This window comes from Andrena cerasifolii, chromosome 10 (genome assembly GCF_050908995.1).
Source record: "Andrena cerasifolii isolate SP2316 chromosome 10, iyAndCera1_principal, whole genome shotgun sequence".
NCBI classification, from domain to species: domain Eukaryota; kingdom Metazoa; phylum Arthropoda; class Insecta; order Hymenoptera; family Andrenidae; genus Andrena; species Andrena cerasifolii.
This window is the reverse complement of record NC_135127.1, coordinates 5,292,057-5,306,789: the sequence shown is the minus strand read 5'-3', so window position 1 is coordinate 5,306,789 and position 14,733 is coordinate 5,292,057. Positions and strand designations below refer to the sequence as shown.

Genomic DNA, 14,733 nt, shown 5'->3' with positions numbered 1-14,733 from the left:
TTCGCGAGGGTTGCGTCTGGGCCTGGCGTTCGTTGAGAACATGTGGTGACCATGTCCGCGCGAGCCGAGTGAAGTCGCTTCTCGAGTAGCTTTCTCTTTTACCTTCATCTCAGTTTCTCTTCAGTTTCCTGTCTTCCTCTTTTTCTATTTCCTTCCTTCACCATTTCTACCCCTGGTCAAGGGTACGGTTGGTGAAGAGAAGGCAGTTGGATTTAGGCAGCTCCTGCGTCAACACTCCGACGTCCACACGCGAGTCATTTAGCAAAATTGTCGTTCTTCTTTGGTAAAAAATAAATTGAGCGTTTGGTAAATCGGAGTCGACATTATTTCACCACATACCACCTCACAAGGAACACTATTCAATTGGTGATGAAATCGCCCAATTTTTTTATATTCCCCGTTTATTATTTATAAAGGAAAAAGGTGGATTTTTCTCTTAGAAAAATTTAACTTTACCTTTGATCTCTCACCATTTCTTTATTTTTCAAAATTTTCAAAATCGCCTTCGTTGGACGATGTGGAATCTTATTATGATTCTGCATGCAAAATTTGAAGTGAATTGGTTGAACGTAGCGCGAGTTTTTAGGGCCACCGTTTAGCCGTCTAAAATCGTGAGACTTTCGGACATGTATCCGTAACTTCCGAAAAACAATAGTTTTTTAACTGAAACTTTTTTTATAAGTAGTTCATAATACTATGTAAACATAGTTAAAAAACGGGAAATCTGCATCAAACCGTTGACTTGTAAAAAAATCCACAAAATGTATACATTTTCCGAGGGTTCAAACGGGTATACCCCCTTAAGTTATTTAATAAAATAAAAGTAATACGAAAAATACGGAATACAACACATCTTTAATTTACATTTTTGTGACCTTTGTCACATATACTTTCCATCTATATAAAAAAATCTGCGCGATTCCATCATCAATTGAATAGTGTTCCTTGAAAATCGAACATTGATCATCTCGATTTTTATCCATTGCGTGCCGCAACTGTGGCCTGGAAGACTGCCCATGGTGTATACGTAACGAGATTAGGGGAACGCGCCTGAATCGGACGAGTTTATCTCTGAAGCGCGAACATCGGTAGCTTAATCTACTAGCGCTGGAAGCCACAGCCAGATAAGTCCCACCGAATGCTGTTCTTTTCCGCGACAACATTGTTGTTGTCGCGTCGGTGCATCGACATCACCGACCACTGCGTTCCTACGGCCAAGGCTGTCTCGGTTTCGCTTTCTTGCAGCAGACAGTTCTGTTCGCGCGACAGCGATTAAAGTCACCGGTGATCGCGTCTCGCTACGGTTATCAGGCGCGATCGTTGCTTTCCGAGACGGGGAGTCTTTGATCCATTGGATCCAGGCGCTGTGTGTGTCAAACGCGCAGCTAAGATACTTTGCCAGTGCTGCTGAGTCTATTCTTGATTGCGTGGCTTGCAAAGAGGTTGGTTCGTGTTCTAGTTAATAATCGTTTTTCAAGAACTGATGTTTCTAGTGTGAGAAGGCAAGGGAATTATTGGCGTGCGTGGAAACTTGGTGAAGTTACTTGTAGCGGAATGAAAGGAGTGCAATTTTGAATTAGGTCTTCCGCGAAGATAAATGGCAACTAAATGGGACTAATTGGTAATTTCTAGCTTTTTGATGTATAAAATGGTAGATTCTGTGAAAGCAAATGAACCGGGAGATCTTTCGTGTTTTCTTTTTTTTTCAAGGGGTCTGTGTTAAGGGCAGTATAAACTGCACGTATTACCATGTTTGGCAAGGGTAAAGAAAGAAATGCAGAAGTCAGAGATACCGTAGGTTACCGGTGGAAAGATGGCGAGTCATATAAAGAAACTGGGACAATGATAAAAAGAGTTAGTAACGTAGAAAACACCGTGAAGAGGGATTAAAATAGGGGAGCTGCAGAAAATTTTATGCAGATACGTTGGACTTTATGAAACGTAGTAGGAACTCCTTCGGTACTTCTAAATAGGAAGCGATATTGAAATATTTTTTCTGAAATAAGTGTTTGCAATGAAACGGTATAAAGAATGTTTAAAAAGCACTCTTAGATTAGTCTTTGAAAGAACGATTACAATTTTCCAAGAAGTACAAAGCAAAGCTACTTAGTGACTTGTAGCGCAACTTCGAGTTTTACGATGAAAGCAGAACAAATGTCTATTCATCAGAGAATTATATGAAGCTACCGAATACAGCATCTGGACTTCAGGCCAAGAATCTGCCACTGCTAATAATTCCATGACGCACTGTACAATGCCACTTCACAACGATTATCAATTTCACCACCACTCCACCTGAATGCTTCTACGTACAAAACGAAACAGAGCTAAGTAGTTCCGTTTAAGCCAGATGATGTGTCTTGAACAAATTCAAATTTCACATGAAATACATCTTCCAATTACATCGAACTGTCCCAATTAGAGCTGTAGATATTCGAATAGCCGGACTATTCGAATAATTCGAATAATTTCGAATAATTCGAATAATTTCGAATAATTCGAATAATTTCGAATAATTTCGAATACTTCGAATTTATAATACCTCGAATTATTCGAATAATTCCAATATTCGAACGGTATGGAGTATTCGAATATTCGCGTAATTCTGAGTATTCAAATAATTCAAAGTGTTTGAATTTCGGATTACGAATATGAATCCAAATATTCGAAAAACAAATAATTGTAAACACCAATATGAAAAGAATTTCTGTATAAATTGTAAAAAACTATTTCATGCTCAGAATCCTTTTGGGTACAATCCAAAATTCGACCATTCCGAATATTCGAATACGCCTAATTATTCGAATATTCGAAAACTACTATTTATACGAATAGTATTGGAATATTCGAATTCTTATAATATTCGAATACTTAAACTAGTCGAATTCTTATAATATTCGAATACTTAAACTAGTCGAATTCTTAGAATATTCGAATACTTAGAATTTGGAATACTTAAACTATTCAAATACAAAGAATATTCGAATACTTAGACTATTCGAATACATAGAATATTCGAATACTTAGAATTTCGAATACTTACAATATTCGAATACTTAAACTATTCGAATTCTTAGAATATTCGAATACTTAGAATTTGGAATACTTAGACTATTCGAATACAAAGAATATTCGAATACTTAGACTATTCGAATACATAGAATATTCGAATACTTAGAATTTCGAATACTTAGAATATTCGAATACTTAAAATATTCGAATTCTTAGAATATTTGAATACTTAAAATATTCGAATTCTTAGAATATTCGAATACTTAAACTATTCGAATTCTTAGAATATTCGAATACTTCAAATATTCGAATTCTTAGAATATTCGAATACTTAAACTATTCGAATTCTTAGAATATTCGAATACTTAAACTATTCGAATTCTTAGAATATTCGAATACTTAAACTATTCGAATTCTTAGAATATTCGAATACTTAGAATATTCCAATTCTTAGAATATTCGAATACTTAAAGTACTCGAATACCTACTTAGAATACTCGAATATTCGTAACACTAATCCCAACACAATTCCGCGGGTCAGCAGAGCCCAGTTTCCCTCGAAAATCTCAAACTACGCGCCGGTGTCCGCGTCCTAACGACTTTGCATCGTGAAATACGAGTAGCGCTCGCCTTCTTCGGGCATCGATCAGCGAAGGACAGAATTTTCAGCGGACGCGCGATACCCTTATCGCGCGTATCGTCCCAGAGGACGGCAAGCGACCCGTACACGCGACACCTGACACTCCATTGTCTGGCAACCAACGAATTTCGCGTGTTCGCATTGCGTTCGGTGCGCCTGGGTTAGGCCACGGGGACATACCGGACACGGTGTCACTCTTACCTTCGGAGAGGATGGCACGCTCCCCTTCGTGCTGGTCATGGCACCGGCTAAATAGCCAGCGGTTGGTTCGCGATCAGGACCGTGTCTCTCGGGTTCGGCGTAGGCGCTCGGAGTCGTGGGCCGCGGCTGGTCGACTTCGAAATCGCAATCGCGTTCGTCTGAACAGCTTCGCGACGGTTAGACAACTGTAGCACGTCAGATATCGAGATAATCGACAGGGGCCATTATCGGGAGGTGGGTTCCGGGATCCACTTCATAGCGTCGTGGCCATAAATAAAGCGTCTCGGTTCTCGTGAAACGTACAGCGAACTCGGTATCGCTTGCAGGGCAGTTAGAAGCGAAGAAAGATTTGCCCCTCTCTCTCTCTCTCACCTCGATTTGGCCGCGATTCATGATAATACGATACTAAAAGCGCGTCAAGATAACGAATCGATCGGGACAGTGGTTCTTGACCGCTCGTGCAAATGCTTCAACTGTAACACCTGTAGCACGACCGTGGCGGCAGCGTTCTTTGGGCCTAGTTCTTTCTCGCGCTTTGTTTGATTATTGATAGGCGGGACCCGCGAGAGCGTTGGACATCGACGGCGGTCGATGCGCATTTTCTGAGGATCGCGCGTGTGATGAAATTCTGACGTCGCTGTTTGGACAGCTTCGGCGGGATAAGCGCGAGCAAACTCGAGGCGATATAACCGATCCGGCGCTGACAGAGCATGGAACAAATACCGATTTCAGCGCGTTTTCCTTGTACTCGTCTGATAGTATTTGCGAATCGTGTTAATGGGGCACACTGGACTGCTTCAGTCAGGAATTCTTATATTTTCGGATTTCAAGGGCAAGATCACGCTGCAGGTTCAACGAATAGAATGCATAAAGAATTTCGCTGTGAGGTGGTGAAAATGGGTGATTTTCTTGGGGGATGAAGGCTCCTCTCATTTTAAGGGGTCGTTTTAAAAAATTTAAAAAATTTTATTTTTGCGCATTAAAGTCAACGAAATAACGCTTAAAAACTGAAACAGAAATTATCTGTATATTTATTTATTAGTTCAGAATGTGCGTTTGAAGAAGGGCCTGATTTTGGGTTGAGGGTAACCTACCCCCTTAAGGGGTCATGTTCAGTCAGGAGGCCGAAAAAAGAGTGGTCTTTGGGAATTTTTTACTCAGAAGCTATAACACATTTCTCGAAAAATCTTTTTTCTTTTTAAGGATTGCATCTAGTACCGTGCATCGTAATTTTTTTAGTTGAAAATATTTAGCAATAACTAAGTTATTGTCCATCACTCGAAGGTTCTCTAAAAATAAAGGCTTCTGCGGTGACCACTGTTGCTCGAAAGTCGATCATCTAAAATAAAAAATTCAAAAGAATTTACTTATTATATTATGTTATCTAGTACTCGAACGAAGGATTTTTCGAAATATTGATTTGGGAAAAGATGGTTGATGTTTAAAGTAACAGTTTCAATTGTTATCATAAATCATGCCTGATTTTCGTCAATTAAAAGAAAACTAAGCATGGGATAAAAAAATCCTTCGTTCAAATACTAGATAATATAATACAATAAGTAAATTCTTTTGAATTTTTTATTTTAGATAATCGACTTTCGAGCAGCAGTGGTCACCGCAGAAGCCTTTATTTTTAGAGAGCCTTCGAGTGATGGACAATAACTTAGTTATTGCTAAATATTTTTAAATGAAAAAATTACGATGCACGGTACTAGATGCAATACTTGAAAGGAAAAAAGATTTTTTGAGAAATGTGTCATAGCTTTTGGGTAAAAAATTTCCAAAGACCACCCTTTTTTTCGGCCTCCTGACTGAGCACGACCCCTTAATATCAACAAGTGACATAGGAAGTAGAGGATGGAGTTAGACGTGCGAGAATTCTAAATTTAAAATTCTATCTAAATTCTAAATACTAAGTCACAGTAAGTCAATTTTTACCTCAAGCTTAAACAGTTTCTTTTTTCCACTTCTTTTTACGAATCGAAGTTAAAAATAAAAGCCTCTCTTAACGCATATATTATTAACTTTCACGTGCAAAATTTAACAGCTAATATTGCATAGCACTTTAAATATTTTAAGTGTCTCCCTGGAAACCTAATAATTCTGATTTATACTCATCAGCCCGCCCACCGGAGAGATATCGGGAAGAGTCAAGTTCAAGAATGAATTCGTGTGCTTCTGTTTCGTTGTGAAATCAAGTTCGATCAGGGTATTAGATCTTTCGAAAGAACTTCGATCTGCTTATCGCTTGGAACAATGTAAAGTACTACACTTATCAGAAAGCGGCTTAGGAACCGCGATAGAATAATTCCAAAAAAGTTTTTCGCACACGTGCGTCATCATTCGCCGCGATCGGTTCGCGATAAAGTAATTAAAAAACGATACAATAATCTTTTTTAATCGCTTTATCCACCTGGAATATTCACCGATGAATCAAACACCACGATTTCAGAGATATCGGAGCGAGAAATTCGAAGGAAAAAAACGAGCCGAGACTTTCTCCACTCGTTCTTCCGCCGAGTCGATTGCTTTTTAATACCGACGCTTGTATCTTTCCGATAAAATTATTATTCTGATTACTCGAACAGATAAAGGGGATCTAGCCTGTCAAAGAGAAATCCGCGTTGCCAGATATCAATGAAAGACGGGAATAGAAGGGAGGAGTGAGTTCCAAAGGAATTTTATTAGAACTCGTTATCGTCACCAAATTTACAGGGGCGTCCAAGGGTGGATGACCTCGTGCTGTCTTGCCTTCAGAGATTTTATGGCAGGGACTTGGCCCGTGCGCGGTCCTGATTGTAGAGCAGGAGTGTTGAACTCCCCCACTCCGAGAGCCGCGCGAGTCGGGCCCCGGGTCAGCCGCTTCCCCCACTTATTTCTCTCCAGGCGTTGCACGAGACCCGGCAGCAGTGTTACCAACCCTACGGATTTTTCCGTAGATCTACGGATTTTTTACTTTATCTACGGATTGTAAACTGAAATCTACGGATTTTTTACCTTAAATTATTTAATACTATTGATACGTATAATTTTAAAACTAAGGTAATTCGAAATTGACAAGACAAAAGATTCTGATTCTGATTAAAGAAATCATTTACCGTTCAATTTGACCCATTGATTTTACGATCCAAATTGCCGATTTACCGCGGCTAGCTAAATTCCACTTCACTACAAGAGCTGTTCGTCACACTTAACCGCTGCGATTCAAACTATTATTTTCTAGCAAAGTTGATTCCAGAATCTTTGCACGCGAACTTTTTTAATTCCTTTACGTGAATTTATAAGCTTTCACAAATATTTTCCAATACTCCGGCACGTTCGAACCGGCGCGACATTGTTTCAAGTCCCATTTACATCGAACTATCGACAACTCTCGTTACCCTGCCGGCAATGTTTTAAAACTACCGAAACGAACCTTGCAATTAAACCAGTTCGATCATAAAATCTTCTAAAACCCCTATCGCTCGGAAAAAAAAAAAAAAAAACGCCCCCATAACTGTCCGGCTCCCGAGCGCGCAGAACACGGACGGAGGTGAAAAAGGGCGGCGATCACGCTGTGACACTCGAAAGGCAGGAATAATCCGAGATGATTTCCCAGACGTCTGATGGCCGGCAGCTGTTTGAAATTCCGAAAGTTGACTTGCAGAGATGAAAGAACGCTCGGGAGGAGAAATGGACGAGCCATTTTATCGCGGGGCTGTTGAGTGCAAAAAAAAGTTTTATATCCGGTGGAACAAGCGAGGGATGATCTCGCTATACCCCGATCGCGTGTGCGCGAGCGAGCCGCGAGAAGAGGGGAGGGGGCTTGGGGGGCGGTTTGAATGGGGGAAGGCGAACAAATCTGCCTCCGCGAGGTACGGATAAAAGGGACGATTTGCAAACTTGTTTTCCGTGGCGCATATGGGGGGAGGGGGTGATTGTGAGGCAAACAAAAGCGGCTTATCGTTTATAAAGAACCGACGGTTACTCGGGAATTCCGCGAATTATAGAGCTCCGGGCGTGTAATGCGCGCAACGCCCTGAAATATTCTTCGGGGTCTCTGCGTGCTCGCAACACTTCCGTCTCCATCCGCCCTTCGTGCCCTTCTCTTTTTTCCCCCGTTTGTTTTTTTCTTTCTCTCTCTCATTCACTTTGTACCGGCACCTCCGCGCATTCAACCAGCACGGGGGCTTTCATTAATCCCCATTCACGCACGTGAAAGCTTTGGCGACGCGCAGAACTTCGATGATGCTGTGAAATTCGACCTCTTGTTGTCCATACTCCGACTGTTGCGACGGAACCTCGCCAGAGGATGTCAAAGCTTTCTAATTTTGTTTAATTTGTGAATGGATCTGTTTTTTTTTTTTTATTTTCATTGCTCGGGTGTTGCGGCAACTTGTTGTCGCTGGATTGTTGGTAACAGTTGCGTCGGCAAGAAAACAAAAATTAATTTGGTTACGTGCGACAACCGCTGAAGGAAGCAGGTAAGTAACTGTCAGCGGACTCGTGGGTCTGTGAGCGTTTGTCTGTACTTGGCTGACTGTTTTTTTTTTTATTTCATTTTGCGAATGTTCAAGCTTTTAGGAATACGTGTTTAAAAGGATTTATTGAAATACGTAAAATTGCCGAAGTTATAGGCATTTGAGTAGCGGCAAATGCATGGGTAACACCACTCGGCACTTGCGAAAGACTTTAAACGCGTTTTTCTCGAAACAGTGTTCTCAAAACGGTGGGCGCTGTATTTCCAGAAATTATTATCCGATTCGACTGAAACTTTTTTTGTTTTGAAGAATATACTTCTGGCTAGGAGAGAAACCAGAAAAAATTCAAAAAACTGAAAATTTGTAATTTTTAAAGGCGTTGAAAGGATGAAAACTATAGGAAAAAAGTGATTTCAAACTTCAAGTGTCATTATTTTCTAAAAAAAATGTAATTTTTGTATTTCTTTCTGGTTTCTCCCCTAGCCAGAAGTATATTCTTCAAAATAAGAAAAGTTTCAGTCGAATCGGATAATAACTTTTGGAGATACAGCTCCCACCGATTTGGATGAATTTTTTGACGCCTTGACTTTAACGACTCCCCAGTGCCATCTACACTGATTAATTATAAACCAAAAAAATATATTTCTGTAGCTTAAGACATCCTTAATACAACGCAAAAAGTCCCATTAAATTCTGTACAGTAGTTTTCCTTCAATTAATTCCTAAAGATCACCTATTTTTTGGGGGCTCTAGACCAGAACCTCCCCTTAAGGGAAATCCCCTAAGTACTTGTACCAAGAACTTCGCTAAAACTGTCCCTACGAGAACAGCTTTCGAGGGCGTACAGTGATTCTCAAGGCGATCGGTGGATGAAGAGATCGCGTAAAAGCAGAAGAAAAGAGCGGAGCGAATGGGTTAGTTATTGCGACTGGCAACGGCGTAATAGCCCGCGCAAAAGCGATATCTCGTGCTCTGTCAATACACGGCATCGGTTTATTGTGCCCCGTTTTATTGCGACCGGTCGCGTGCTAGCGCGAAATGTTTATCCCGGGTGGAGCCCGTACGGGCAGATGCGATCAATGCTGTCGATAAATTAACCGTTAAATCGCAGAACGTAGCGGGCCGGCCGAAGTCGCGGCCGAACTATCGCTGCGAATGAAATTAACAGAAGCGACCACGGCGGAAGGGACGCTATTGGCAAACTTGGTAAGCTTGCGTCAGGGTCAATATAGTCCTGTGCCTACGGCCACGGCTATCCGCCGGTCTATATGTGTGCCGTTTTAAGCTCGCAGTTTCAAACATTTCGGCCTGATTGATTATATTGCACGCCCGTGTGCTCCTACCGCCCTGCTCCGCGCGCATCATGCACTCGATGCAGTCCGCGCTGCATCCGTTTCGTTTGATTTACAGCCCGGGTCATTATTATCGAATCATTCCAGCCACTGACACTGCGCGCTCGCTCGTTTTACATCCGCGCTTTCGTCGCTTTGCTATTCGATCCTCTCGCGAGACTCGAGCGGGGAACGCAGGCCACGTGCGGGAATCGTTTAGCTGTATTCGACGAGCGGGCTGGATGAACGCCCATAGGCGTTCAACGCACGGACCCTGTCCACTCCACGTATATGCGTGTACTTAGCGTTCGATTGTCCCGAATTTTTGTGACAATTTTGTTATCAAGATTTAATAAACTTTGACTTATTATTTCAATCTTAATTCTGCATAGTTATATACCTGGATATTACGCTTTTCCATATGAATACATGTTGAATGGAAAGTTAAATAATTAAAAAACTACAGAACCAATTTTCCTAAAATTTTGCACAGGGGTTTACTATTGCGTGAAGATTCATTCCCTAAATTTTCAAAGATTTTCGCTTATTTTTAATGTTACCGGAGTTCATATTTGTGTACCCCCCACTCACTGGAGGCTTTGGCAGCTAAATAAATTCTGAAGGAAACTTTTACCTAATTATTTTAGGGTGCCAGGAGGAGTCGTCAGCAGTGAAGAGAGAGGTGCAGAGTGCAAAGAAGAATAATTGATCTTTCTGCGAAAAGTGCGGAGTAATTGCGCGAGTAGCTCGGAATAGTTGCAAAGCCTGTCACTGCCACCTGGTATATTGAAAACCATCCCCTAGGCGTCGCACAGGTAATAAGAAACGAATTAATTTCAACAAAACTCGAGGCTGCAATTCCTACAGCATCCTCCGTAGACTCTGAACCAGAGTCTTTAAAACTTTCTGTTAATTCCCTTTGGATGAGTTAGACTCGTTCAGGGTTTGTTAAGATTGCAAACTATTTGCCGACTATGAAGGACCACCCTTGTAGAGGGACAATGTTCAATCGATTCAAAACCATTTATTTTAACAATAAATTTAACTTAACTATATTTACTATCTAAGTGTACTTGTTCGTACGCAAGGTCTATTACTATAATAGTGAGATCTGTAGCGTTCGATAGGTTCGATGAGGTTTGTCTGAATATCTATTGCGATCTGGTCACGGCTCGTCGCTGAGCTTTCCTCCAAGTCTCTCAGCCCTCCTTCCTGGTCTGGAAAAATGGGCCTTGTCCAATCAGCGTCTCGCGACATCGCAACACCCTTCCATTGCGCCCTTTGCGTGTCTTCCGGAGTGGGATGCGTTGGCGTTAGACTCCTCCGCTTGGTGGTAACGGCTTGGCAACGCGTGGGAAAAACCCCGGGCCTTGATTTCACCGACGGCCTACTTGCTGGCGAAAACCGTTGAAACGGTCGGACCCATGGTGGGCCCTCAAGAACTTGACCTTCGAGGTCTGGGATGCGTCAAGAAAAAACTCGGCGATCCGAGGACGACAATGCAAGTCAAGGACTCCTTAGGTTTATGGAGATTTGTGTTTCCGCATCTCAATTGGGTTTGGAGATGGGACAAACTTTCTCTAAACAGAGTGACTTGACCAAGGTGGTCTGGCTAGTGTATAACTAAACACTTTCTCAGGCCACTGCCCCCTTAATTCTACCAAATTATCCCAACTATCCAAAATTAAACATACAGGGTGTCCCATTTTAAATGAAGCGTACGAAGCATGGCAGAAGATACTCCGACCAGTGACTTACAATAAACGAAATTCCATGACGAACCTCGGACCAAGGTGCCGCGCTACGCACACCGGGTTTGTCTCCTTCCGTTTCGCGGACAGTTGCGACGGCATCTTTAATTTCCACGTCCACCCGGGCGCCACGGGCATTGTGCAAATGTGTATCATCCATAATTTGCTACCCCCTGCCAGCGGGCCCGCCGTTTCAATTTATTCCCCGCTTCATCCCCCCGCATTCTCGTCTCCGCTGTATTTATTTGCATAGCGTCGTTCGCGCAAGCATTATACGGGCTCCACAAGGCAAAGCTCCTCTCGGGCCTGGCCGACTTTAGCTTCCCCTTGACTTTACTCGAACGGTGAAAAGCCAAATGGCACGCTCCACGGAACGGCGGCAGGGGTGAGCGGAGCGGGCCGATCGAGAATCGACGCTTTATGCGCCGAGCTCGGCACTCGAATGCCGCGATAGCCTTTGTACGCGTTAATAAAAGTACTCGGAACGATAATCGCGCCGAACTCCGACCACCAGACACGTTACCCGGCCTGCAACAGTCCCGCGCGATCCCTCGGATCAACCCTTCGCCCGACGAAATCGCCGGTCCGATCAATAATTGAGAAACAGCGCTTCAACGGTACCGCAGCCGTTTCTACTTTCTTTTTTCTTCCACGTTAGCCGTGGCCGACCGTTACTGATCTTTACTGCTGCCATTCAGAAGGACTCGCTCCAACGCAGCCTGCGAACGCTACATCCATAGGTGCTGTTCTCGCCGAGAGACTCCGATGCTCTTGATCGATCGTAATTACTGCGCGACTCGGTGAACACTGTGCCTGGCGATTCAGCTGTTGTACAGCGGCGCTTTTGATCGAAGAATGGCAAGGAAGATTGAATGCATTTCAGCTTCTCTTTGGAGGTAAATGAAAGGGATGTTTATGCATCCCTGATTTGCACGCGTGCGTTTGGACTTCCATGTGACTGGAAGCTGCTGGCTGAATCTTTGTAAACAGTGTTTGAACCGTATTGTTCTGTGACGATTCGCGTCGATTCTAAAGGAGAACGCTAGAGTGGAGGCAGATTCGGATTAAAAAATTGCGAGCAGTTCTGTACAGTTGCAGGTATGTAGTTTTCATGTGTCTGTTGCGTAGGAACGTGCTACATTCAAATAGACTTGAATGAAGTGGGTATAAAAAAATATTGAAGTAATTTTAGCGATTATGGTAAATGAATTTGCTGCCGGATTTTAAATTGAAGCGCAAAAATTGTTTCAACTAAATCGCTTCGTAAGTGAGGATTCACAATTGTGGACTTATAAAAATAAATGTTTATTTGTTTTTGTTTATTTTATTTTTTATACGTATGTTGAAAGTTTTATTGTTTTTTATTATTTAAACCCTTAACTGCGTTCTTTTATATTTACAACTTTTTCCCTGTAAATATATTTAAAATTTTCCAACCGAATGACGATTAAAAATTAACACAAAAGTTATCTCTATATTCGTTTGTTAGTTTAGAATGTGCGTTTGAAGAAGGGCCTGCTTTTGGACTGTTGAGGGTAACCTACCCCCTTAAGTAGGCATGTTCCACCAACTCGATCATCCTACAACTTTTATACATGATAGTTAGATAATACAGTATTACCCCTGATTTGTTTGGTAGCTGTTACTCAAAGGGTTGTTCGCGAAAACCACCCGCAAAGACTTGAAGCTTTTTGTAAAAGCAATAACAAAGTAGGTAATGCATGCTTGAATTCAGTATGAAACTTATAAATTGTTTTCAAATCACCTATATAATTACTATTATACTAGGAGAAGCTGCTGTATTAAAGATCTTTAGAAAAGGTTTTTGTTATTCAACAACTGTCTACAAATAATTCCACTCAAGCGAGAAATTATATTTTAAAATAACTGTTTATAATTAAATACAAACGGCGGCAGAAATCATTCTTGCACAGAGCGGCGAATAACTAGATCAGGGCCTGTGTCTGTTTTAATTATTACTGTGTCAGTACGGAAATATTTATTTGCTACTATGGTTAAATTTTCTTATCAATATTTTACAAATGTTTTATCAGAATATATTGAGCCCGCTTACAGATCAAAAGTGTTCATTAATTATCAAGGGTGTCTGGAGATTTGTTCCCAGGGGGGGGGGGGCAACTTTGGGATGATGGTAAAGAAAAATATATCCCTTTTGCTGTTTTTAACCCATTTTGTAGTGCCAATTTAATTAAAAATTTAAAAGCGAAATTTAAAAGTATTCCCTTTTTAGTATAAACTTAATAAAGATCAGTTTTGAAAAATAAACAATTTTTTCTCGAAAGCCAAGCGGAGGGGGAACTGCCCCTTTTGCACCCCCCTCCGAACGCCCATGTTAATTATCGCAAATTAGATGCGGTCATACCAGTCATAGGAACACCCCCACATGCGAATATAACAGTGCAGCCATCTGTGGGGAATCATATAAAAAATATTGCTTCGCCTCTGTCGGTAACGAACCGACTGAGTTTTGCGTATGTCACAAGTGTAGGAATAACGAAAACAGTGGCAACGGGATTATGACAATCCACAATTTGTACATATTTTCCAAAAATGGAACGCTATTGTATTACGCTGAGTGGAATAGGTTAAATAAATCTGGCATTACGAAGGAGGAGGTGAGCATTTTTTAGAAATTGTTACTGTAGCGGAGCGAAAACCAGAATTTATAACCTCTTCGACGTTAACATTCAACGAAATGTTCCATAACATCTGGTAGTAATTATTTCTACTAAATTGCTTTACGTTGCCTTAAAGAAACTGTATGAAACTTAGGAAGCTAAACTAATGTACGGAATGCTGTTTTCCCTTAAATCCTTCGTGAGCAAGATATCGCCGTTGGATCCAAAAGAAGGATTTTTATACTACAAGACTAGTAAATACACGCTACACTATTTCGAAACACCATCTGGGTTGAAGTTCGTGTTAAACACTGATAATGTTTCGCAAAATGCGAGGGAATTATTACAACAGTTATATAGAGAGGTGAGTAAAACCTTAGAATCACAAGCGTCTTGTCAAATGTTTGAACAAATATTTGGACATAGATGGGAGAATCTTGTAAAAAATATGAAATTAATAAATCCTGCGTGATTATATAAGAGTTACTACATAGTTCGTTTCTTTTCCAGGTGTACTTGGAATACGTTGTGAAGAATCCTCTTTGCCAATTAAACGAACCTATCCAAAGTGAGCTATTTAAGCTAAAAGTGGACGAATTGTTTAAAAAGTCTCCCCTGTTCTTAAGCAGATCGATATAGCTTAATATAATTCTAATACAAAATGTAGTACACTTAAATATAAGTATGATTTATAAAATT

At 41.2% G+C, this 14,733-nt stretch overlaps 2 protein-coding genes across 2 annotated transcripts in view; one reads left to right on the top strand and one right to left on the bottom strand.

Moving 5' to 3' along the window:
* Nucleotides 1-4,205, bottom strand: part of LOC143373792 (sodium- and chloride-dependent glycine transporter 1) — a 37,923-nt gene extending 33,718 nt beyond the window's left edge. The window contains exon 1 of the mRNA XM_076821343.1: nt 3,854-4,205. Coding sequence (XP_076677458.1) covers nt 3,854-3,892 — 39 coding nt within the window. The 5' untranslated portion in view covers nt 3,893-4,205. The remainder of the gene's footprint in view (nt 1-3,853) is intronic.
* Nucleotides 4,206-13,887: 9,682 nt separating this feature from the next.
* Bet5 (blocked early in transport 5) lies at nt 13,888-14,733 on the top strand. The gene is made up of 3 exons (XM_076822562.1): nt 13,888-14,031; nt 14,189-14,398; nt 14,545-14,733. The coding sequence occupies exons 1-3, from the start codon at nt 13,933-13,935 to the stop codon at nt 14,671-14,673; spliced, it is 438 nt and encodes a 145-aa protein (XP_076678677.1). The 5' UTR covers nt 13,888-13,932; the 3' UTR covers nt 14,674-14,733.

Bases quoted from the DNA above. Each gene is read 5' to 3' on its own strand.
- Bet5 (XM_076822562.1), top strand. From the start codon at position 13,933: ATGACAATCCACAATTTGTACATATTTTCCAAAAATGGAACGCTATTG. The intron at 14,032-14,188 runs GTGAGCATTTTT...TATGAAACTTAG, and splicing joins CTGGCATTACGAAGGAGGAG to GAAGCTAAACTAATGTACGG. The intron at 14,399-14,544 runs GTGAGTAAAACC...TTTCTTTTCCAG, and splicing joins TACAACAGTTATATAGAGAG to GTGTACTTGGAATACGTTGT.